This window comes from Archocentrus centrarchus, unplaced genomic scaffold, assembly GCF_007364275.1.
Source record: "Archocentrus centrarchus isolate MPI-CPG fArcCen1 unplaced genomic scaffold, fArcCen1 scaffold_58_ctg1, whole genome shotgun sequence".
In the NCBI taxonomy this organism is placed as follows: domain Eukaryota; kingdom Metazoa; phylum Chordata; class Actinopteri; order Cichliformes; family Cichlidae; genus Archocentrus; species Archocentrus centrarchus.
In genome coordinates, this window is record NW_022060279.1 from 409,162 (window position 1) to 434,107 (window position 24,946).

At 44.5% G+C, this 24,946-nt stretch overlaps 1 protein-coding gene across 2 annotated transcripts in view; it reads left to right on the forward strand.

Moving 5' to 3' along the window:
* Positions 1–24,397, forward strand: part of fbxl16 (F-box and leucine-rich repeat protein 16) — a 40,575-nt gene extending 16,178 nt beyond the window's left edge. Inside the window, exons 2-7 of one of the 2 annotated variants that reach the window (XM_030725571.1) lie at positions 1,293–1,998; positions 8,331–8,573; positions 8,940–9,205; positions 17,147–17,231; positions 18,054–18,117; positions 21,860–24,397. In XM_030725571.1, the coding sequence (XP_030581431.1) occupies positions 1,300–1,998; positions 8,331–8,573; positions 8,940–9,205; positions 17,147–17,231; positions 18,054–18,117; positions 21,860–22,008 (1,506 nt within the window). In that variant the 5' untranslated portion in view covers positions 1,293–1,299 and the 3' untranslated portion in view covers positions 22,009–24,397. The remainder of the gene's footprint in view (positions 1–1,292; positions 1,999–8,330; positions 8,574–8,939; positions 9,206–17,146; positions 17,232–18,053; positions 18,118–21,859) is intronic. The other variant, XM_030725572.1, reaches the window with a different exon arrangement.
* Positions 24,398–24,946: the final 549 nt, after the last annotated feature.

Below are 24,946 nucleotides of genomic sequence, written 5' to 3' on the forward strand. Positions count from 1 at the left end.
AGTAAAAATAACATATGAGGGATCAGATTACTGATATTCCCTGCAAATATCATCCTCACTGCAATAAACTGGCCTATAATGCAGATATTGTATGTGTGCATGTCTTTCCTCAACTCAGGAATGTTGGACTCAGTGAGTCAGTGTTGAAAGAGAAGAAGGCCTGTAATATGGAACAATGAACTAGGTCCTAAAATTAAGATATTCAGTGATGTTGTGATATAGCAAAGACATTTTGATATGGAACATGTTCAGTGCCAGTGATGTCACAGAATGGGATGTCTGTTACTGCTTATATCCTTTATTCATCCAGGTAAAAAGTCTCATTGGGATAAAAAAAATCTTCTTTTAGAGAGAGATTTTGCTGTTTCACGGTAATCAGTGAAACTGGTCTGACAACTCTGTTGTATCATGTAATGGATGAACCCTGTTTATGCTACAGCAGAGATGGTGCCAGGCTTCCTCTGCTAAGGAATTGACAAAAAAAATTAAAGTGATAAAATGCAAAATGATGCCCATGATGGCCTTGCTGAAAAGTGCTTTTTGTTGTGCATAGAGCGTGTGCACAACTCCCAACAGCTAGTTGTGTTAATAGAGTTGGACAGGGAGATGGTGTGTGTCTGAAGCCCTATAGTCACTATGTTATATAACTGAATGGTTTGAGCTTCCCTGCTACTAATACAGTGAGGTCACGGAGAACAGGCGAGATTACGCCTCATTTGCTGACACTATGTTGTGTTTCACTTGGATATGATGTCATGATTTGAATTTAACTAACAAGACTGACTATTCAAGCAGCATGCTGATGGAGGGTTTAGTCTCTTGTTTGTGGTCAGGTTAAATAATAGGTTATGGAGAAAACTCATTTTGACTAAACTAAGAAATTATGACGAACCAGGATACTTAGACAGATATCATGGGACATGAGCCCTGCTCACTGATATAGAACAGATTGATGTAATCATCTAACAAAACCACAGATATTATAGGAAAGGTATGCCACTGTATAAACATACAAAATCTCTGCAGTTTATATTGCATCACATCAAAGTTATTAGTCTCCTATATGACTATAATTATTTAAACCTAACATCAAAATAATGTCAACAGAAATGATCCTGCTAAAGACGTTTGCTACATTATTTTGCTTTGAGAGTGGTTGGAATAAAAATGGCTGCTCATTCATAATCTTCTCATTGGTCCAAGCAGTGAGTGAGGTTTACAAACAGGTTTACAGATTAGCCTCCACACACACGTTTTCAGTGTTTAACCTTGGATTTGTTCTCTTTCGCCAGATTCCCAATGTTGAACATGTCCACATCCAGTGAGCTGAAGTCCCCCTGCGTGACTCGCAACGGTCTGGTGAAGTTGCCCCCCAGCCAGCCCAACGGCCTGGGCAGTGCGAGCATCACCAAGGGGACACCTGCTGCCAAGAACCGCTTATGTCAGTCCTCCTCAGTACCCTCCATCCTTCCTCCTCCACCATCTTCTCTTTCCTACCATCACCACCACCTGGATGGTCCTGGCATGCCTCACGCTGCCGCACCTCTCTTGGCCTCTGAGCCTGGAAAACCTCTGGTGGGTCTGAAGCCATCTCTTTGCCAGCTTCCCCCTCTCACCCTACCCAAGCCTGTACTGCTGGAGCGTCAGCTTGTTCTGGATGAGAAGCTGCTCAACCGACTGCTTTGGTACTTCACCACAGCTGAAAAATGTGTATTGGCGCAGGTGTGCAAGACATGGCGCAGGGTGCTGTACCAGCCTAAGTTCTGGGAGGGTGTGACACCCATCTTGCATGCTAAGGAGCTGTACACCTTACTGCCCAATGGGGAAAAGGAGTTCGTCAGCCTACAGGCCTTTGCTCTGCGTGGATTTCAGTCTTTCTGTTTAGTGGGTGTTTCAGACCTCGACATTTGTGAGTTCATTGACAACTACCCACTGTCCAAGAAGGGTGTTCGCTCAGTCAGCCTCAAGAGGTCCACAATTACAGATGCTGGTTTGGAGGTAAGTCGGGATATGTTTGGAAAAGACACGTGGCAGAGAGTTCAGTGTGGCTGCAACATTAGAGTATTCGAAGCTGTAGCTGCAATGCTACAGGCATTGCTGTTTGAGCAGCCATTAAGGCACATCACAGATGTACCAGTCATCATGACCTGAGAGTGCCCATGAATTTGTTATCCTTATTTGTGGAAAGAGCCATTAAAAATATCCCTTTTATTTGCACGTTTTACAGTCCAAACTGCACTTTTAAAGCATTTCCTGAATGTTAACCCATTATGTTTGGTACCAAAAGCATTGTTTTCATTCAGTCATTATATCTATTTTTCTCCAGCGATCCAAAACTCCTGACAAAGCTGTTGGGAAAGTCACAGAAAACAATATACTGATTCACATTCAGACACAACATGTCGTGTTTTTATCACAGCGAGCATGACTAATTTCAGTGTATTTTGTGTCTGGAGCATGTATTTTGCTGAGGGAAAGTGGAGACATGTCACCATGATAACCAGGAAAACAGAGCTTTAATGTTGTACTTGAACACAAACCTTCACATTTAACAGATTTTAACTCTGAGTATTTATAAAAGTATTTATACTTTTCCCCAGAAGTCCTGTGTTTTTCTCCAAAATGTAGGCTTAAGCATCAGAGCTAGGCTTGGGGCTCTCACCACCTGGGCCTCAGAAGGTTAAAGTCATTTTAATGCCTAAACCTAACCAAGCAACATATTTCTAATAAATAGTAAAAATATTATAAAAGCTGTGTGAAGATCAGTGAATTGTATGACTCAAACCTCTCTGTTGGCAGTAGTGAAATGAGTCGTTCTACCACAAACCCTCCAGCCTGCAAATGTGTTCAGAGGAAAACATTTATTTTGTGTACATGGATGCAAATCAGCACACAAGAGAGCAGACTGATGAACACACACAGGCACACATGCATGCATGAATGCACACGCATGTTCTCACACTCACCGCGTGTTCTCATACACACACACACACACACACACACACACACACACAGACACACAGCCACACACACACACACACACACACACACACACACACACACACACACACACACACACACACAGAGTCAAGAATGTTGCAGCTCAAAGATGAGGTTGCTGTGTAAGTACAGTGAAAAAAAATGTCAAGTTTATTTGTTTTTGTGTTGATGGACCTAAATCACGTTTCAGGGGGCTTTAGTTCAGAGAGGTGACGTCTTGGGTGGGATGAAGATTTAAGGACACAGTGGGAGTTCTAGTTTTCTTTAAGGAAGGAACGTAGACGATTGATCATTTCCTAGTCAGCTGACGGAGCCTGTCCCATATAGGAAGAGAGACGGTGGACAGGTTTCCAGTCCATCGCAGGGTAACACACACACAGACTGACCAACACCACTCACATTCACACCTATGACAAATTTTACACCTTCACAACAATTTCACTGAACTGTGGGAGGACACCACAATGGAAACCCCACACAAACAAAGAGAACATACAAACTCCATGCTGCCAACCTTCTCACTGTGAGGCAACACTGTGCTGCCATTTATTAGAATTTAGTGATGCAGAAATGCCCACAACGCTAAAAATCCTTCTTCTCACCTACAAGGTCTTGAATAATCAGGCACCATCTTATCTCAAAGACCTCATAGTCCCATATCACCCCAACAGAGCACTTCTCTCTCAGACTGCTGGCTTACTTGTGGTTAGAGATAAGATAAGATAAGATAAGATAAGATAAGATAGTGTTTATTTGTCACATGCAGAGTTATACACAGTACAATGCACAGTGAAATGTATTTTGTACCTGCAACCATATATACACACACATATAAATAAGAAGAATAAAAATAAAAAAAAGTAATTCACACTATACACTATACTCTATATACTATACACTATACACACTTTTATAAATTATAATATTTACATTGTGCAATAATGGTCCAGTTAGGGCTCAGAGTTGAGCAGACGGATGGCTTGTGGGTAAAAACTCTTCTTCAACCTTTCAGTCTTAGCCCTCAGGCAGCGGTAACGCCGGCCTGATGGGAGCAGGGAGAAGAGAGAGTGTCCGGGGTGGCTGGGCTGTTTTAGGATCTTCATGGCCCTCAGCCTGCACTGCTTGGTGTAAATGTCCTGCAGGTTGGGGAGGGTGGTTCTGATGGTCCGTTCAGCTGAACGAACCACCCTTTTTAGGGCCATGAAGTCCTGCTTGGTGCAGTTTCCCATCCAGGTGGTGATGCTCCCACGCATGATGCTCTCAATGGTGCAGGTGTAAAAGTTCCTGAGCACCTTGAGTGGGAGCTTGAAGTCTCTCAGCCGCCTGAGGAGGTAGAGACGCTGTCTGGCCTTCTTCACAGTGATGTTTATGTGATGAGTCCAGGACAGGTCCTGTGAGATGGTCACTCCCAGGTATTTGAAAGTGTCCACTCTTTCCACCTCAGCACCACTGATGACAAGTGGATGGTAGTCCCTCTGCTGCTTCCTGCTGAAGTCCACGATCAGTTCCTTCGTTTTGCTGACGTTGAGCAGGAGGTGGTTCTCCCGGCACCAGTTCTCCAGGCGGGAGACCTCTCTCCTGTAGGCTGTCTCCTCATTGTGAGAGATTAGTCCCACAACAGCAGTGTCGTCAGCAAACTTGATGATGACGTTGGACTCTGACGTGGCCTCGCAGTCATGGGTGTACAGTGAGTACAGCAGAGGGCTGAGCACACAGCCTTGGGGGGATTCGGTGTTGAGGGTGAGGGAGGATGAGGTGAGGTGACCCACTCGTACCACCTGTGGTCTGCTGGTCAGGAAGCTGTGAACCCACCTGCACAGGGATGGGCCCAGGCCCAGGTCCAGCAGCTTAGAGACCAGCCTGGAGGGAACTATGGTGTTGAATGCTGAGCTGTAATCTACAAACAGCACTCTCACATAGTTCCCCTTACCAGTGTCTATGTGTGAAAGGGTCTTGTGGAGGAGGAAGGATATGGCATCATCTGTGGATCTGTCTGGCCGGTATGCAAACTGTAGTGGGTCGAGGGTGGTGGGCAGTGAGGAGGTGATGAATGTCTTGATGAGTCTCTCAAAACACTTCATCACCACAGAGGTGAGCGCTATGGGCCTGAAGTCATTGGGGCTGCTGGGGTGTGGTTTCTTTGGGACAGGGACTATGATGGACTTTTTAAAGCAGGTGGGAATCACACACAGTTTCAGTGAGAGGTTGAATATCAGTGTAAACACAGGTGCCAGCTGGTCAGCGCAGGTCTTAAGGACACGTCCACTAATACCGTCTGGTCCAGCCGCTTTCCTGGTGTTTACACGTCTAAACGCCCTCCTCACGTCGCGCTCTGTCACAGTGAGTGTCTCCGCCCCTCCGGCCGGGAGCGCAGCGGGCTGTCGGCTTCCTGACTCAAAGCGCGCAAAGAAGATGTTGAGTTCATCAGCCAGAGAAGCGTCGGCACTCACCGGGTGTGTGTGTGGTGCTTTGTAGTCCGTGATGGTGCGTAGTCCCTGCCACAGTCCCCTGGAGTCAGACTGTTGTAGTTGCTGTTCCAGTCTGCGGCCGTAGCGATGTTTAGCCTCTTTCACCGCTCTGCGGACGTTGTATGATGCAACCTTGTAGTCCTCCATGTTCCCAGAGGCGAGGCCGGAGTTGTAGGCAACGGTGCGGGACCTCAGGGCGTCGCGGACAGATTTATCCACCCACGGCTTCTGGTTGGGAAAAGTCCTGATGGTCCTCCTAAGTGAAGTGTCATCAACAACTTTCCCAATAAATCCCACGACAGTTTCCGTAAACTCCGCGATGTCTCCGCCCGCGCTGCTGCGAAACATGTCCCAGTCGGTTGAATCCAACGCACCCTGCAGAGCGGCCTCTGTTTGATCAGACCACCGTGTCACTTCTCTCACAGCAGGGGGTTCCTGCCTGAGCCGTTGTTTGTATTTCGGCATGAGAAGGACAGAGGTGTGGTCAGACTTCCCAAAAGGCGGAAGAGGCTTTGCTTTGTAGCCATCTTTGAATGGAGAATAGCAGTGGTCTAGGGTCCTCTCTCCTCTGGTGGGGCAGTCGATGTGTTGAATCAATTCCGGTATCAGCTTTTTCAAGTTTGCACTGTTAAAGTCCCCGGCTACGATGAGAGCCGCATCACGCTGGTTAGCCTGATAGGTGGACATCGCCTCATGTAGCTCGGATAGTGCAGTGTTTGTGTCCGCCTGAGGTGGAATATAGACGGCGCTGAAGATGACCGAAGTGAACTCGCGGGGCAGGTAGTGGGGACGGCATTTCAGGGTTAGGAGCTCCAGGTTAGGTGAACATGATTGTTTCAGAGGGACAACATTCCTACTGTCACACCAGTTGTTATTAATCATTAGGCACACACCTCCTCCTCTTGATTTTCCAGACTCACTCGTTCTGTCCGTGCGATGAACACTGAAGAACTCCGACGGCTGTACGGCGTGGTCCGGTATGAGGGGGGTCAGCCATGTCTCCGTGAGACAGATGATGTTGCAGTCCCTTATGTCCCTCTGAAACTGTATCCTGGCCCTGAGTTCGTCCAGCTTGTTATCCAGTGACTGGACATTAGCCAACAGGATGCTCGGCAGTGGCGTTTGGTGCGCTCTGCGCCTCAGCCTCTCTCTTACGCCGGCTCTTTTCCCTCGGGGCCTTGTCCGTGACCTGGTCCGTCCTTTGTTTGAGCTGGCCCACTGGAAACGCAGTATCTCCTGAGGCCAAGTCGGGTCGGGAGAAAAAGGTGTCAGAATACAGCCAGAGTGCTGTAAATTAAAAAGAGTCTGTCTGTCATACGTGATATGACACAGAGCAGGCGGAATTATAAAGTCCAAAATTAGAGCTAAACCTAATATATACAAACAAAGCGTAGGAGCAGGTACGACGGCTGCTGACCTCACCGGCGCCATCTTGAATTAAGTTCCTAGGGTACTTAAGAGTAGAATGGGAGGCAGAGCCTTCAGCTTTCAGGCCCCTCTTCTGTGGAACCAGCTCCCAGCTTGGATTCAGGAGACAGACACCCTCTCTATTTTTAAGATTAGGCTTAAAACTTTCCTTTATGATCAAGCTTATAGTTAGAGCTGGATCAGGTGACCCTGAACCCTCCCTTAGTTATGCTGCTATAGGCCTAGGCTGCTGGGGGGTTCCCATGTTTCTTTTCATTCACCTCTTTTTACTCTGTTTATACTCCACTCTGCATTAGTTATTAGTTATTATTAATCTCTGTCTCTCTCTCCCCCCTCAGCAGATGACCCCCCCTCCCTGAGCCTGGTTCTGATGGAGGTTTCTTCCTGTTAAAGGGAGTTTTTCCTTCCCACTGTCACCAAATGCTGCTCATAGGGGGTCGTTCTGACTGTTGGGTTTTCTCTGTATTATTGTAGGGTCTTTACCCACAATACAAAGCGCCTTGAGACGACAGTTTGTTGTGATTTGGTGCTTTATAAATAAAATTGAATTGAATTGAAGTTACAGGTAATTTTAGGTGAGGTCTACATCAGTGACTGGAGAATTATTGGAAATTTTCATTAATTAAAAAACCGGCTTTCATAACAGAATTTATGGTTGTCGTGATCAGTGTCATCATTAAGAAGGTGAAATCTGAAACCCTGTGTGCTGATGTGCTGGATCGACTCAGCCAGCTCAACTCTGAAATTTTTCATCACCTTCTTTTGCAAAATTCATCCATTAATAATTTAGTGAATGTGTAAAAAATGTAGAAAATCTGCCAAAATTAGCTCAAAAGGAAAAAAACATTAAAAAAAATTTTTTTTTAAATGCTCTCTGGATTTAATGTGTGTGTTAAGCACTGCACAAAGACAGACTGGGGGATTGATTCTCACTGGTTAGCAGTACTCCATTAAGCAGCTCCATCGTGGCTTGTGCCACTAACCTCAGAGGCTTGCTTTGTCTGTGTAACATTTTCAAATCTTATTCATGTATCTCAGCACAGATGACAGCTGTGCATCACCAGTGATGTCACTGATCTCATCAACCTGCCACAAACATGGTTGATCTCTTTCTTGATAGCATAATTTAGCACCTCACCAAGATCAGAGATCAGATCATTCTGACTGCTTCCCGTCGTCCACATAAAACCGGAGGTCGAGCACAGACAGCTCCTCCAAAAAATCACCTCAGTTTAAAGGATTTTCTCTCCCTGTCATGTCTTCTGAAAGCACTTTGCTACAATACAATAACTTATTAAGACAATATGTTTTTAAATGATTGCTGTGTAGCAAACATTTTAAAATAGGATCATAGAGCTTTATAGTGTCTATGGATTAGTCAGGGACTGTCTATTTAAGCTCTTCTCTAGAACCACATTTTGTGTTTTGTTTCAGGTGATGTTGGAGCAAATGCAAGGCCTGATGCACCTTGAACTGTCAGGCTGCAATGATTTCACAGAGGCTGGCCTCTGGTCCAGCCTCAAGGCCCGGCTAACTTCCCTCAGCGTCAGTGACTGCATCAATGTGGCAGATGATGCCATTGCTGCTATCTCACAGCTCCTGCCCAACCTGTCAGAGCTGACCCTGCAGGCTTACCATGTGACTGACACGGCCATGGCCTACTTTACAGCCAAACAGGTAGGATGTTAAAATAAGCAATAAGAATTTAATAGTCAAATTAATTGAAATTCATTTTATTATGGCTCTTAACTGTTTGATTTCATGTGCAGTATGTTATTAATATTACCAGGGACAGAAGTGGAAAAAACAAAAATAAAGTGCTGCCTGGTTTTGTAGAGTTACAAAAAAACTGCCCCACCCTCCTTCTTTCTTCTAATTCTTTGTTCTTGTGCACATTAATCCTCCCACTCATGACCTCAGCCTTAAAGTTCTGTATATTCGTACAACCAAAGAGCTGTGTGTTTCTTAACAGCAATACAGAAGAACTAAGTTGTATTCAATTCCTCACTATTTACTGACATAATAACTAAAATTCATCCACAGGGTTACACCACCCACACTCTGCGGCTTCACTCATGCTGGGAGATCACCAATCATGGTGTGGTGAACATGGTTCATAGCCTTCCAAACCTGACCTCTCTCAGTCTCTCCGGCTGCTCCAAGATCACAGATGATGGCGTGGAGCTGGTTGCTGAAAACCTGCGCAAGCTCCGCAGCCTGGATTTGTCCTGGTGCCCTCGGATCACTGACATGGCCCTGGAATACATTGCCTGTGACTTGCACAAACTGGAAGAACTGGTGCTAGACAGGTCAGTGCTGTTTGCCATCCAGTATGTGTAGACAGAATCTGTAGTCAAGTCATATTTATGTAAGAGGAAGAAATGTTTAGCAGGAATTACAACAGTGAATCAGCTTCAGTGGTTGTACAGAAATTAATTACTAATCAACGTCATTAGAAACTCAGTTAATATCTCAGCAACAAATGGCTCTGCTTATAACTCATAACTGCTTGTATTTACTTTGCTTCAGTGAAACAATCAATCATCGCTCAACCAGGGTTGGGAAGTGTGTTTGCTGCTGTTTTGAAAAAGGAAATTTAAATGATACTATAAAAATGTATTCACTCACCATCCAGATCCCTGAGTTCAGGTGTTCCAGTCACTTCCACAGGTGTATAAACCAGCACCTGTGCATGCAGACTGCTTCTACCAACATCAGTGAAAGAATGGGTCGCTCTCAGGAGCTCAGTGAATGTCAGTGTGGTACCGTGATAGGATGATACCTGTGCAACAAGTCCAGTCACTGCTAAATATTCCACAGTCAGCTGTTAGTGGGATTATAACAGAGTGGAAGCGATTGGGAACAACAGCAACTCAGCCATGAAGTGGTAGGCTACATAAAATCACAGAGTGGGGTCAGAGGATGCTGAGGGTCATAGTGCACAGAGGTCACCAACTTTCTGCAGAGACAATCACTACAGACCTCCAACCTTCATGTGACCTTCAGATCAGCTCAAGAACAGTGAGAGCTTCATGAGATGGGTTTCCATGGTGTAAAGCACGCCGCCACTGGACTCTAGAGCAGTGGAGACGTGTTCTCTGGAGGGATGAATCACACTTCTCCATCTGCCAATCTGAGGGAGGAGTCTGGGTTTGGTGGTTGCCAGGGGAACAGTACCTGTCTGACTGCATTGTGTAAAGTTTGATGGAGGGGGGGTTATGGTGTGGGGGTGTTTTTCAGGAGTTGGGCTCGGCCCCTTAGTTCCAGTGAAAGGAACTCTTAATGCTTCAGCATACCAAGACATTTGGGACAGTTTGATGCTCCAACTCTGTGGGAACAGTTTGGGGATGGCCCCTTCCTGTTCCAACATGACTGCACACCAGTGCACAAAGCAGCTCCATAAAGACATGGATGAGTCAGTTTGACTGGCCTGCACACAGTCCTGACCTCAGCCTGATAGAACACCTTAGGGATGGATTAGAGTGGAGACTGTGAGCCAGGCCTTCTCTCCAACATCAGTGTCTGACCTGACAGATGTGCTTCTGGAAGAATGGTCAGAAATTCCCATAAACACTCCTGAACCTGTGGAAAGACTTCCCAGAAGAGTTGAAGCTGTTATAGCTGCAGAGGGTGGACCCACATCATATTAAAGCCTCTGGATTAAGAATGGATGTTACTCAGGTTCATGTGTGTGAAGGCAGATGAGTGAATACATGGCAATATAGTGTAGCTCCATTTTGATCCTTAGCTTAACAGTTATTTGAACATCTTGACTTCAGACCTCCAGCCTTAACCTCATTACCTCTGAGCACCTGCCTGCCAGTATGAAAAGTGAAAGATGAAAAGACGAGCAAAATATCCCAGCAGTCTGAAATCTGCCACTCTATCAGTCTTCCCACTGCCTAATGTTCCCTCAAGTCATGTAACTGCAGTGCAATTCAATTCAAATCAATTTATATAGCATCACATCACATCAAACAGTTGCCTCAATGTATTTTCTATTCTAAGATAAAGACTCTACAATAATTACAATAATATGCTCTAATCCTGTCTCTTTATCTGGCTCCCAAACGTTTTCTTACTCACTAAGCTTCCTAGTATACGCATGAGAGCTCCCTAAGTGCCAGCTTGAAAGACTGAAATTTTTATACATAGTCCCCCACCTGCAGAGGCTCAAAAGTAACTGGACACCTTAAAATAATATTAAATAAGATTGTTTTTAATATTTGGATGAAAATCCTTTGTGATGCCTGAAGTCTGGAAGTGTGGACATCACCAGCTGTTGTTTCCCTGCGCTGCTCTGCCAGGCCTTTACTGCAGCTGCCTTCAGTTGCAACGTAAACTGTTCTTGACATAGAAAAGCATCCATATCCATAATATACATATCATCTGTTTGTACATGTTATAGCCATTCACATTTAATGTTTTTCATGTAGCCATATCTCTGATTCATGAACTGTCCACCTAATAACCCACTGGGTTTATCCCAGGGCTCCCTCAGAATGCAAGCCTGGCTCATCGTTCTGAAGAGTTTAAAGCTTCAGTACTGAATCATTAAAGGACTGATTATGCATTTAGACTTATTTGGTATTACAAGGCCCTTCCTTTGTATATAATTCACCATGCAAAGTGGCACATCTCTTGTAGCACTTGTAGATAAAGTCACTCATATTTGAGCTGGAAACTCACCCAATGTGCCATCCAGTGGCAGTCAAATCACAGCTGTCAGTGAGCCAGCGTCATGCTCCCCACCAGTGTCCATCTCATGTTCATGAAATATCCATCAAACAAAGGCAACACTGGATGCATTCCCTGCATATTGTTCTTGATAGAATGGGCCGACCGTACCGGGCTACACTGAACAGGTGTTACAATACATGTGGCAGTCCGTGTAGTAAATCTACATGGCTGTGAGTTCACGCTGGATTCAGTTCTTTATCCACTGTAATTATACATCAGCAAGTGATACAGGCAGCTTTTTACAGCAGGCAGAAAGTGCCAGAGCCACGACATCCTGTATGAACACTGACTCATGTGCTATGCTGCATGGAACAGCTACTCCTGAGAAGTTGGGAGAAGTTATGTTCTTGCCAGCTGCTGATCTTAGGGGGACTTATTTAGTAAAGCCAGCTGTCAAAGTGAGATCATCGTCACTGTGGATTATCATTATAAATGTGGAGCTCAGCTGATTAAGTTCACCAACAAAGTCATTAACAAACAGCAGTTTCATGAATCTACCAGCAGATGTCACCGCAGTAAGTCTGTCCAGTCTCACCACCCTTCATTTTTCTGATTTTTAAGGTGGAAAAAGGAACAGTGTAAAAAAAAAATTACATCACTTCCATCCATCCATTTTCTTCCGCTTATCCGGGGCCGGGTCGCGGGGGCAGAAGCCTAAGCAGAGAAGCCCAGGCTTCCCTCTCCCCAGCCACCTCCTCCAGCTCATCCGGAGGGACCCCAAGGCGTTCCCAGGCCAGCCGAGATTCATAATCTCTCCAGCGTGTCCTGGGTCTACCACGGGGCCTCTTCCCGGTGGGACATGCCCGGAACATCTCACCCAGGAGGCGGCCAGGAGGCATCCTAATCAGATGCCCGAGCCACCTCAACTGGCTCCTTTCGATGTGGAGGAGCAGCGGCTCTACTCTGAGCCCCTCCCGGATAGCCGCACTCCTCACCTTATCTCTAAGGGAGAGGCCAGCCACCCTTCGAAGGAAACTCATTTCTGCCGCTTGTATTCGCGATCTTATTCTTTCGGTCACTACCCAAAGCTCGTGACCATAGGTGAGGGTAGGAACGTAGATCGACCGGTAAATCGAGAGCTTCGCTTTTACGCTAAGCTCCCTCTTCACCACGACGGACCGGTGCAGCATCCGCATCACTGCAGAAGCAGCCCCGATCCGCCTGTCGATCTCCCGTTCCCTTCTCCCATCACTCGTGAACAAGACCCCGAGATACTTAAACTCCTCCACTTGAGGCAAGAACTCGTTCCTGAGCCGGAGATGGCACTCCACCCTTTTCCGGCTGAGGACCATGGCCTCAGACTTAGAGGTGCTGATTCTCATGCCAGCCGCTTCACACTCGGCTGCGAACCGTTCCACTGCGAGCTGGAGGCCCCCCCCTGATGAAGCCAACAGAACCGCATCATCTACAAAGAGCAGAGATGAGACTCTGAGGCCACCAAGGAAGAAGCCTTCCGCCACCTGGCTACGCCTAGAAATTCTGTCCATAAAAATTATGAACAGAATCGGTGACAAAGGGCAGCCCTGACGGAGTCCAACACCCACAGGAAACAAATCCGACTTATTACCGGCTATACGGACCAAGCTCTCACTGTGGTTGTACAAGGACTGAATGGCCCACAACAATGGGCCAGACACCCCATACTCCCGCAGAACCTCCCAAAGAACACCCCGAGGAACATGGTCGAATGCCTTCTCCAAGTCCACAAAGCACATGTAGACTGGTTGGGCAAACTCCCACACACACTCGAATATCCTTGAGAGGATAAAGAGCTGGTCCAGCGTTCCACGACCAGGACGAAAACCGCATTGTTCCTCCTGAATCCGAGGTTCGACTAACGGACGCACCCTCCTTTCCAGCACCCTGGCATAGACCTTACCGGGGAGGCTGAGTAGTGTGATCCCCCGAAAGTTGGAGCACACCCTCCGGTCTCCCTTCTTAAAGATGGGGACCACCACCCCGGTCTGCCAATCCAATGGCACTGCCCTAGATCTCCACGCGATGTTGCAGAGGCGTGTCAACCAAGACAGCCCTACAACATCCAGAGCCTTCAGGAACTCAGGGCGAATCTCGTCCACCCCAGGGGCTCTGCCACCAAGGAGTTGTTTAACTACCTCAGTGACCTCACCCCCAGTGATGGTAAATGGTAAATGGACTAGTTCTTATATAGCGCTTTTCTACTCAGTATGAGCACTCAAAGCGCTTATACAACCTGTTTTGCATTCACCCATGTACTCCCATTCATACAAGCACTTCCATTTTTACAAAGCTAAGTGCTTTTTTAATTAACTAACATTCACACACATTCATACTCCGACAGAACGGTCGGAGAGCAACTTGGGGTTAAGTATCTTGCCCAAGGATACATTGGCATGTAGCCTGGAGTAGCCAGGATTCGAACCGCTGACCTTCCGATCAGTAGGAGACCTGCTCTACCTACTGAGCTACAGCCACTGGGGATGAGGGGTCAAGTCATCCCCCTCATCCCCAGACTCTGCTTCCACTACAGAAGGCGTGTCAGTGGGATTCAGAAGGTCCTCGAAGTATTCCTTCCACCGTCCGACTATAGCCTCAGTTGAAGTCAGCAGCACCCCCCCCCGCACTATAAACAGTGTGAGTGAAGCACTGCTTTCCCCTCCTGAGTCGCCTGATGGTTTGCCAGAATCGCTTCGATGCCGTCCGAAAGTCTTTTTCCATAGCCTCACCGAACTCCTCCCACACCCGAGTTTTTGCTTTGGCCACTACCCGAGCTGCATTCCGCTTGGTCTGTCGATACCTGTCAGCTGCCTCCGGAGTCCCACAGGCTAACCAAGCCCGATAGGACTTTTTCTTCAGCTTGATGGCTCCCTTCACCTCCGGTGACCACCATCTGGTTCGGGGGTTACCACCACGACAGGCACCAACCACCTTGCAGCCACAGCTCTGAGCAGCAGCCTCAACAATGGAGGTGCGGAACATGGTCCATTCGGACTCAATGTCCTCAGCCTCCCTCGGAATGCTGTCGAAGTTCTGCCGGAGGTGGGAGTTGAAGATCTCCCGGACTGGGGCTTCTGCCAGGCGTTCTCAGCGCACCCTCACAATACGTTTAGGTGTGCCAGGTCTGTCCAGGGTGGGGCCCCGGTAACCCTATCCCGGGCAGGGTAAACTGTTCCCTTGTTTTTTCACTCATAAGGGTCTTCTGAACCGCTCTTTGTCTGGACCCTCACCCAGGACCAGTTACATCACTTCAGGCAGCTCATTAAAATATAAGTTTTCCTTAAGTTTTCCTAAGGGAAATGAGTATTTTGTTGACTGACCACTTTATACGGCTGCGTTGTTTAATTTACAGTTCCTCAGTTTCAGCTGCTTATCAGAGCTGTAAAATTACAGATGCCATAAAATATGTCTGCAAACAAAAGCTGCTGAATGGCAATTAGCACTTTTCCACTGTTGTCGTTATTAACAACAACAACTAATACTATACTATACTATACTATACTATACTATACTATTACTACAATTCCTTATAATAGCATCTTTAAAAAGAGAGTTACAAACTGCTTTGACAGATCAGGCACAAGCAGAATACTCAAGGTAAACAGAGCACCAGAGTCACACAAGAAATATATAATTAAAGAAAAAATAATCAGAGGTGCAAAAAGGGATGATTTCAAATAAAAATCTATAAAAAACTAAATTGGGCAGAGTAAATGTACAGAAAACTGAAAGCTGATAACCAACAAACATCAGAAATAATGGCATCACATAAAAGCAAGCCTATAAAGGTTCATTTTTCCAAAATCAACACGGTCATCGCCAAAGTACTGAGGAGAGGACTGAGCTTCCAAATCCAGCGCGCCTCAGCCTCCTGAGGAAGTAGAGGTGCTGGTGTGCCTTCCTGACCAGACTGGAAGTGTTGTTACCCCAGGTGAGGTCGTTACTCAGGTGAACGCCCAAGTACCTGTACCTGTGGGACCACTTCCACCGCAGATCCTCCAATATTCAGGGGGAGGAGGGGGTGTCTGACCCTTCTGAAATCCATGATCATCTCCTTTGTTTTTGCCACTTTGATGCAGAGATTGTTCTCTCTGCACCAAACCTCCAGGTGTTCCACCTCCTGCCTGTAGCCGGACTCATCATTGTTAGCGATGCATCCGACCACTGCTGTGTCATCTGCAAACTTCACAATATGACAGCCTGTGGTACATAGCCAACTAATAAAGACAGATTGAGCATTTTTAAGATTGAAGCATCAATAATTGGAAAGACTTCTTTGAACAGTCTAGTAGGAATGGGATCTAACAAACATGTTGCTGGTTTGGAGGAAGTAACTATTGAAGTTAACTCAGAAAGATCAACTGGAGCAAAAGAGTCTAAACAAATACCAGCAGTGCTGAAAGCAGCCGAACATGAAGAATAATCTTTGAGATGGTTATGAATAATTTTTTCTCTAATGTCTAAAATTGTATTTGTAAAGAAATCCATGAAGTCACTACTAGTTATTGTGAAAGGAATACTCGGCTCTACAGAGCTCTGACTCTTTGTCAGCCTGGCTACAGAGCTGAAAACAAACCTGGGGTTGTTCTTATTTTCTTCAATTAATGATGAATAGTAAGATGTCCTAGCTTTACGGAGGGCTTTTTTATAGAGCAACAAACTCTTTTTCCAGGCTAAATGAGCATCTTCTAATTTAGTGAGACGCCATTCCCTCTCCAGCTTTCGGGTTATCTGCTTTAAGCTGTGCGTTTGTGAATTATACCACGGAGTCAGGCACTTCTGATTTGAAGCTTTCCTTTTCAGAGGAGCCACAGTATCCAAAGTTATACGCAGTGAGGATGTAAAACTATTGACGAGATAATCAACCTCACTGGGAGCAGAGTTTAGGTAGCTGCTCTGCACTGTGTTGGCACTGAAGAGCATAATAATGAAGGAATTAGATCCTTAAACTTAGTTACAGCACTTTCAGAAAGACTTCTACTGTAATAAAACTTATTCCCCACTGCTGTGTAATCTGTAATTTGTAGTAGTAGCATTCCAACAGTTCCCTGTTCTCATCCCTTTACAGTTATGTTGTATCCATATCACACTAGCCCACGTATCGTCAGTATGTCCTGGTTTCTCAACACCTGACGCAGACCTTATTAATCCAGTGACGTCCAACAACAAAACATAATTTGCTATTTTAACATGTCAGAATTAAATCCTTAGCTTTGTAGGAAACTCAAACACGTATGATCAGATACGTGTTTCATACTCTCCAGAATATCTCCTGGATGATATGATCTGCTGCTTTGAATCCTTTTCATTTTTAAGCTATCTGTGGTTTTCACCTGCTCACCTATGAAAAGGTAAACTGTGGCTTACAGCAGTGTAAAGTGCTTTGAGCAACCAGTAAGACTAAAAAGGCGACCTGTAAATGCCCGTCCATTCCTTTCTAAATTTTGTTCTATAAATGACTGTTCTAACAATGAGAGTGTGGATCTTTAGTTTTCTCTACTGTTTTCATTAGATCATACTGCATCTGATTTTAGGTGTGTACGGATCACAGACACTGGCCTGGGGTACTTGTCTACCATGTCATCATTAAGAAGTCTCTATCTGCGCTGGTGCTGTCAGGTAACACAAACATGAAAGATTTACAGTTTGTGTTTGAATTAAAACAAACAAAAAAACACAAGTTTGTATTATAGACACATTATCTGAATCTGAGTAGAAATGTGAATATAAAAATTTGTAGTATAGCATTCTTTAAACCTGTAAAGCCTCAAACATGCTTAGAAACTTGAGTGTTAATCTGACAATTTAATAAAAACACATTAAATATCAGTTTGTATAGATGAGCTTTAATTTGTATCATTTTTTCTACATCCGGCATGTTTGTGCAGTTTATTTAGATTTTCAGAAAAAATCCCACTGATAACGCAAAGGTCTCAGAAACTCGTGAATCAAATACGAGACAGTTACAGCTGCCATCACAGCTGGTTCTGTATATGGTAGATGGACTAGTTCTTATATAGTGCTTTTCTACTCAGTATGAGCACTCAAAGCACTTATACAACACGTCTTACATTCACCCATGCACTCCCATTCATACAAGCACTTCCATGTTTACTAAGCTAAGTGCTTTTAATTAGCTAACATTCACACACATTCATACTCCGACGGAACGGTCGGAGAGCAACTTGGGGTTAAGTATCCTGCCCAAGGATACATTGGCATGTAGCCCGGAGTAGCCAGGAATCGAACCGCTGACCTTCCGATCAGTAGGTGACCTGCTCTACCTACTGAGCTACAGCCACCCCATATAGTTCTCATCTGTTTTCTAAAATAAATATTGCAGCTTCTGTTAATCTTAGTGAGATTTCAGTTCTCAAATATTGTATGGAGGCTAAGCAGATTTGGATTTTGAAATTTCTGTTTTTGGTGGTGTTTTTGTAGGTGCAGGATTTTGGGTTGCAGCATTTGTTTGGAATGAGAAGCCTTCGTCTTCTGTCTCTTGCAGGTATGATGTTCCTGATCCATCTTTCCCAAGTAAAGTCCTTCATACAATTGTATGAGTTCCATGCTTTAGCATACAGCCCTGTTTCAAAATCTTTAATTATGTGAAATGCAAATTAAAACAGAAGGCAATGCACACATTACATTTTTAACATGCAAAATATTGAAACTGAAAAATGCTATTGATGTCAAAAACATATACTCATTTTGCACCAAAACATAAAAAAGCTGGGATGGGGCAATTAAAAGGACTGGGAATGCTATATACCAGGGCTGGGTAATTCATTATTCTGAGGGGAGGGACTTCACTAATAAACTCAACTCAGTTCTGCTCAGTATTAATTGCTACTGATAAGAGTAGCTGTTACAATTAGGCAATGAAAATGTGGGGCAGGCATAGTAACCCGCATTTTATCACTAGTTCAACATTCCCCAAAACAAGTTGTGGATCTTTTTGCTATTTGACTTGTAGTTTAATGATTTCAGCTGCAATTTTTGCAATGAGAGAAATGGAGCCTGTTTTAGGCTTCAGGGTCAATGACGTAAATGGCAGGTGATCATCACTGAGAGGATCACTGAATGCCTGCTCACATATCATCAACCTCTTAAAATAAAGGCCTAAGTCATTTTTTCAGGCTTTTCAGAAACAACAAAAACTGAAACAAACATTTAAAATATGATTTAGGAAAGAATAAATGACTGAGGTCATTATTTTAATAGCATGATGATATGAAGGTAGATCTGAAGAAAACCGGCATCTTCTGAATGTATGGAAATGTCTCGTCTCTGAGATAAGAACATAAGTTCAGTGGTGATCCTGACTTACAGCGTGCTGCCAACACTCAAACATCAGTCTGTGATTCAGTCTGTGACTCAGTCTGTGATTCAGTCTGTGACTCAGTCTGTGATTCAATCTGGGACTCAGTCTGTGATTCAGTCTGTGACTCAGTCTGTGATTCAGTCTGTGACTCAGTCTGTGATTCAATCTGGGACTCAGTCTGTGATTCAAACTGGTACTCAGTCTGTGACTCAGTCTGGGACTCAGTCTGGGACTCAGTCTGTGATTCAAACTGGTACTCAGTCTGTGACTCAGTCTGGGACTCAGTCTGTGATTCACACTGGTACTCAGTCTGTGACTCAGTGTGGTACTCAGTCTGTGATTCAGCCTTTGACTCACTCTGGGACTCAGTCTGTGATTCAGCCTTTGACTCACTCTGGGACTCAGTCTGTGACTCAGTGTGGGACTCAGTCTGTGATTCAGCCTTTGACTCACTCTGGGACTCAGTCTGTGATTCAGACTGGGACTCAGTCTGTGATTCAGTCTGTGACTCAGTCTGTGACTCAGACTGGGACTCAGTCTGTGATTCAGTCTGTGACTCAGTCTGTGATTCAATCTGGGACTCAGTCTGTGATTCAAACTAGTACTCAGTCTGTGACTCAGTCTGGGACTCAGTCTGGGACTCAGTCTGTGATTCAAACTGGTACTCAGTCTGTGACTCAGTCTGGGACTCAGTCTGTGATTCACACTGGTACTCAGTCTGTGACTCAGTGTGGTACTCAGTCTGTGATTCAGCCTTTGACTCACTCTGGGACTCAGTCTGTGATTCAGCCTTTGACTCACTCTGGGACTCAGTCTGTGACTCAGTGTGGGACTCAGTCTGTGATTCAGCCTTTGACTCACTCTGGGACTCAGTCTGTGAATCAGACTGGGACTCAGTGTGGGACTCACTCTGTGATTCAGTCTGTGACTCAGTCTGTGACTCAGACTGGGACTCAGTCTGTGACTCAGTCTGCAACTCAGCTCTCCCCTGATGAACTTAACTATTATAGATACAACACATCACCTCCTGCTGTGTAACACAATGCAAAAACACCTGTTTCAGCTGTGGGTTCACTTCACTCACTTTCTCACATCTACTTCAGAATTCAAAGTTGGGCAGTCAACACCTGCCAGTTTGTCCCATCTGAGCATGCACTTACCTGTATGAGCAGATCACTGTCAGAGTGCCTTTCACTGAGCACATTGCTGCCAGCTCCTCTGTAATTCCAAACTCTTTTCTTATCCCACGCACAAAGATGAGGAACTTTGTTGCAGACATAGCAACACCCAGAACCAAGTAGGAAAAGTTAGAAGCGAAGCTCCAGATTTCCTGCTGTGTCCTCGCTCTGTCTTGTTACGGTTGGCCTGGATTGGGCACATTCTCCAATACTTATTTTTTGCCAGGATATAGTAGCAGAGTGCACCAAACTCCAAACACCAAACTCCCCATCAGAGAATGGATTCCCATTTTTGATGATTTCCTTTTGATGATTTCCTGGAGAATCACAAAGCTGATGTTGACTGCTCCATCCATGGATGTGTAAAGCTTGGTGAAACATCCTTGCATTTGTAGTTTTGCTAACAGATGTCCATTCCTGCCCTGCACCAATAGAGTTTCTGTATTTCTCTGTGTGCTTAAGCACAGCAATCTGCTATCAACAAACCAAGCACACGGCTTTGCCTATGACTTCACCAAATAAATACATAGAAGTCCCTGTCTTGTGAAAAACTCTTTTTTTCTGCAACAATCTGTCTTTTTTTAATGATCTGACATTTTTCAGGGCTGGTAAACTCAATTCGCTCATAAATGTCTGTTCCGGTGGATTTACAGTGAAGCTGCGTTCGCTTGCACACACATATGTAGAAAATAAAGGCAACAAAGTTACGCTATGATTTCCCACCAAATCGCAAAAAACCCAGTAAGCCGTTCTCTGTTGGGCAGTTTATCAAAGAGTGTTTGGGACAAACTACATGTGTACTTACTTACCTCTGAATCGGAATTTCCCATTGACCTCACTCAGGCCTTACAGGGACAACCAACAGACCGGATCCTGTGGGCCACATCCGCCCCAGGTATACTGTACCAGTCAAAAGTGGGTGAATGTGTCCAATCTATTGACAGATACTGTAATACTAAAAATAGTGGAGAATCCCACAACTAATTAAGCTAACTAATGCTCAGTTTTTTTTTCTAAACTTTTCAGTAAGTATGGGGAGGGCTTTGCCAGCCGCCCTGCAGAAGCCTTGCATGGTCAGATATTTCAACAATTTAAGAACATTTCTCATGCTGGTGACACACTTCAGTTCCTCTGCTGGAGGCCTAGTAGAGGAAATGCAGTTCTATGCAGCTGTTCCTACGACTGCACACTTCTGGACTAAGAACCCAGAACTAAGATGTGGTGCCTGGAATCTACTCGGGCCACACTCCTAGCTGGGAAAATGATGAGAATGTGATGGTATGGCTTCACAGTGACTAACTTCACATTCATTGGAACTCGAGCCACCTTTGAGTGATTTTGGACTGAATTATTGTAGGTTCTTTACCTCACAATTTAAAGCACCTTGAGCACCGTGTGTGTTGTGATTTGGGGCTATATAAATAAAATGGAACAGAATTGATGTGTCCATCAGAATAATTAAAACACTAAATAAAAGAATAGAAGCTTGTGCGATCAGCGCGCAGGTGCTGATCTGGTGCCCTGTGGGAATTTCTATGATAATATGTGACAATAAATTTGGGTTATGCAGTGTCACTGTGCAGTAACAGGCCATTAGAGAATATCACTATCACCTTAAAATCATGAATGGTGTTTTTCACAACTGACTGAATTTTTATGGCACTATTATTAATGACTTGAGAGGAGCGATCGGTGTTCTTCTTTCCCGAGTCCACAGCTGAAATTGTCCCTCTGCTGCATTCTCCTAGGCTGCCCCCTGCTGACCACCACTGGCCTGTCAGGCCTCATCCAGCTGCATGAGCTAGAAGAGCTGGAGTTGACTAACTGCCCTGGAGCAACTGCTGAGCTCTTCAAATACTACTCCCAGCACCTGCCCCACTGCATGGTCATCGAATAAGACCGACCCATGATCAACAGACCACCATACTTCCTCTTTTTGTCACTCTTATCCTAAATGCTACCCAGGATGCTAAGTGCTCCTACTATACCACACTGTTGCTCATTACCCCATACCCAGCCCGTCTTCCTCCACACCACTCCATCGAGTAGACTGACCCACAGCCGGACAGAGAGGCAGGAACTCAGATGATGGTACATGCCAGACCGGCACGGTAATGGGATGGTGTCTGAGCTTCATTTGAGAAGATGCTGGAGTGAAAAGTTTGATGTAACATCTTGTCTCAGAGCAAGTTTCTTTTTCACAATCACCAGCGGGCTTTTGCCTGCAGAAGACGGCATCTTTAAAGACTCTGTGAGGGTTTATTTTGACTTCATCAATACTGAAGGGAGCGACGGGCAGATGCAGCCCAGAGGAAATAAGAAACATGGAAATAAAGATTTGTGTGTTTTAGCTGTTGGAACTCACATACGCGGCCATACACCGTAAACACACAAACATCCTACATACAGTGAAAGAAGTCAAAACCACGAGTTCAGACTGACTTCCAGCACCTGGTGTAATATAAATGCTTTATTCATTCTTTTCTCAGAAGTATTCAGCGCTTCAGTTTGCTTTGTTTAGGGAAAGCCATATGCCATACTACCATACTCCATATGCCAGCTGGGAAAAACAAGATCAGAACTAAAGGTGCAGTTCAGTCAGCAATGACGGGGACGGGACCATCGCTCTTTTTCTCCTCTCTGTGTGTGACGTGTATGTTGTGGACTCACAGCCACCCATCGTTTTGGAATAAAACCACATTCCCACTTCTGTGTCTTATCCGAAGTCAGAAAAGAAAAGAAATGAAATAAGAGGCTGAAAATGTGAAAAAAAAGGAGGAAGAACATCAGTTTACATTTGCTTTTTTTTGTGTGTGTGTGTGGGGGGGGCTTGATTATTCTTAGTTTTTTGTGGTCTCTTCTCCAGTTGTTGCAAACAAATGTAGTTGACAGATGTGCTGCTGTAACTGCTGAATGTTGAGACGGTGCAACACGATCGACCCGTCAATCAAACGTAAAGCAGAGACTGTGATGCTTTTCTCTGAAACAGGGACCAGAACAGAATTATGAATTGCTAACAAAGCTAACTGGACGTAGGCTGACACTGGAAACCTGATATTTCTGGAGTTCAACAAATAAATAAGTTGCGTTAGCGGAGGGGTCGGTGAGGAAGTTTGTGGGCTCGGAGAATCCTGGTTTTGGAATGTGCTGTTTAGTGTCTGAATTTGAACTCGTGCTCACTGAAGCTGCTTATATATTGTGTGCAATTTGCTAAAGCCAGGTTACTTTATGGTAATAAATAAAGGTGCACTGAGTGCAGTGTTACAGCGCTTCAACAAGGTCCACTAGAAACAAGAGTCTGAACTCTACAGGAGCTCAGGGCGACTTTATTTAGTTTGTGAGAAATTTTCCTGCCACCCAACAGTTATTTTGACAGTTAATTTAATGAGCTGGACATGAGTTATAATTGACAGTATAAATGAGTTGGTATGATAACGTCAGCGGCTGTGAATGCAGCAGAACCAGACGGTAGGAAGCAAGGTGGATTGTAGGTATGCTAACCCTAACCAAACCCAGCTGTTGAGACCAGATATTGAACTATATATTGACATCAGATATTAAGAGATTTCTGTAAACTGAGCAGCACAACACTAAACAGGGCTTTGTACTGCTAAACTACTAAAAGGCATGCGTTTGATTCCACTGTAGGAAAACCAGTCATTTCCCATAAGCCAAAGAATCTTTAAGCAAGTGGTCATTTTTTCTCTTCTAGCCAATATGAAAAGAAGCAAAGAGTGAGCCCCTGTCCGGCCTCCAGCTGTGCTGACTGCCAGCTGCATGGATCTGCCAGCGTCAGCCGTCATCAGGCTGTGACAAAAGCATCAGCAGCACTGCACAAATGTGGCTGCTGACTGCGGTCAAATGGACTCAGTGCTGCATGAACAGTGACGTGCGCGCATGTTTTTAGTTGGTCTGCTTTTTGTTACAGAATGGTTCATTTTGGATGTTGTTCAGCATTTCTTCATTGCACATGAGTATATTTATTTATTCATGTATTTATTTATTTACATTGATTTGTGTCTGATGAAATTTATTTATTTGAAGAGACATTCTTAAATCAATTTTGTGTTTGAGAACTTGCTTTATATCTGGGCTTATTTCATTTATTGTTGTTACTATTATAACGGTTATTATGATTATTATTGACTCTTAGACGCCATTAACATCATCAACAATGAATCTTCAGAATACATAAAAGTGTATTTTCTTCTGTTCAAGTCTGTGTCAACTATGGTCCCTTTCTTAAAATAAGGGAGCAGACAGTGGTAATTTTATAATGATTTAGAATTGTCATGAACATGGCATATATATATATATATATATATATATATATATATATGAGGAAGGCAAGGACTGCAGATTCGGTGGAATCTTCTTAACAAAACTGGATTTGATTGAAATGTAAATAAGATCTGAGCATGATCCAGCACGCTTGTTCCCCTTTCATTAGTTTAGAGAGACTTTTAGCATCTTTCTGGTGGCATGATGATAAACAGGTGAGAATCTGTAACAAAGGTCCTGCTGATTCTGTTATTCGTCCGGCTGGCTGCTTAAGTGGAAATGTATTTTTATACCTCACCAGACTCGTTAATGAAGGCACTTATTTACTGCGGCCTTCCCGGCTACCTGCAGATAAACTGTCACCATCCATTTCTGCTTTTCTTTATTCGGTGTGGCCGACGCACTTTCACTCACACTTTGGGAGAACTGGAGACAAACGTAAACCAGACAATAAAAATCAAAGGTCAGTTTAGTTTATTAGCTCTGATGGTGATAACAGAATGAAGGTTAATGTTTTTTTCTTCTGTTTAATAAGTCATATCAAAATGCACAAC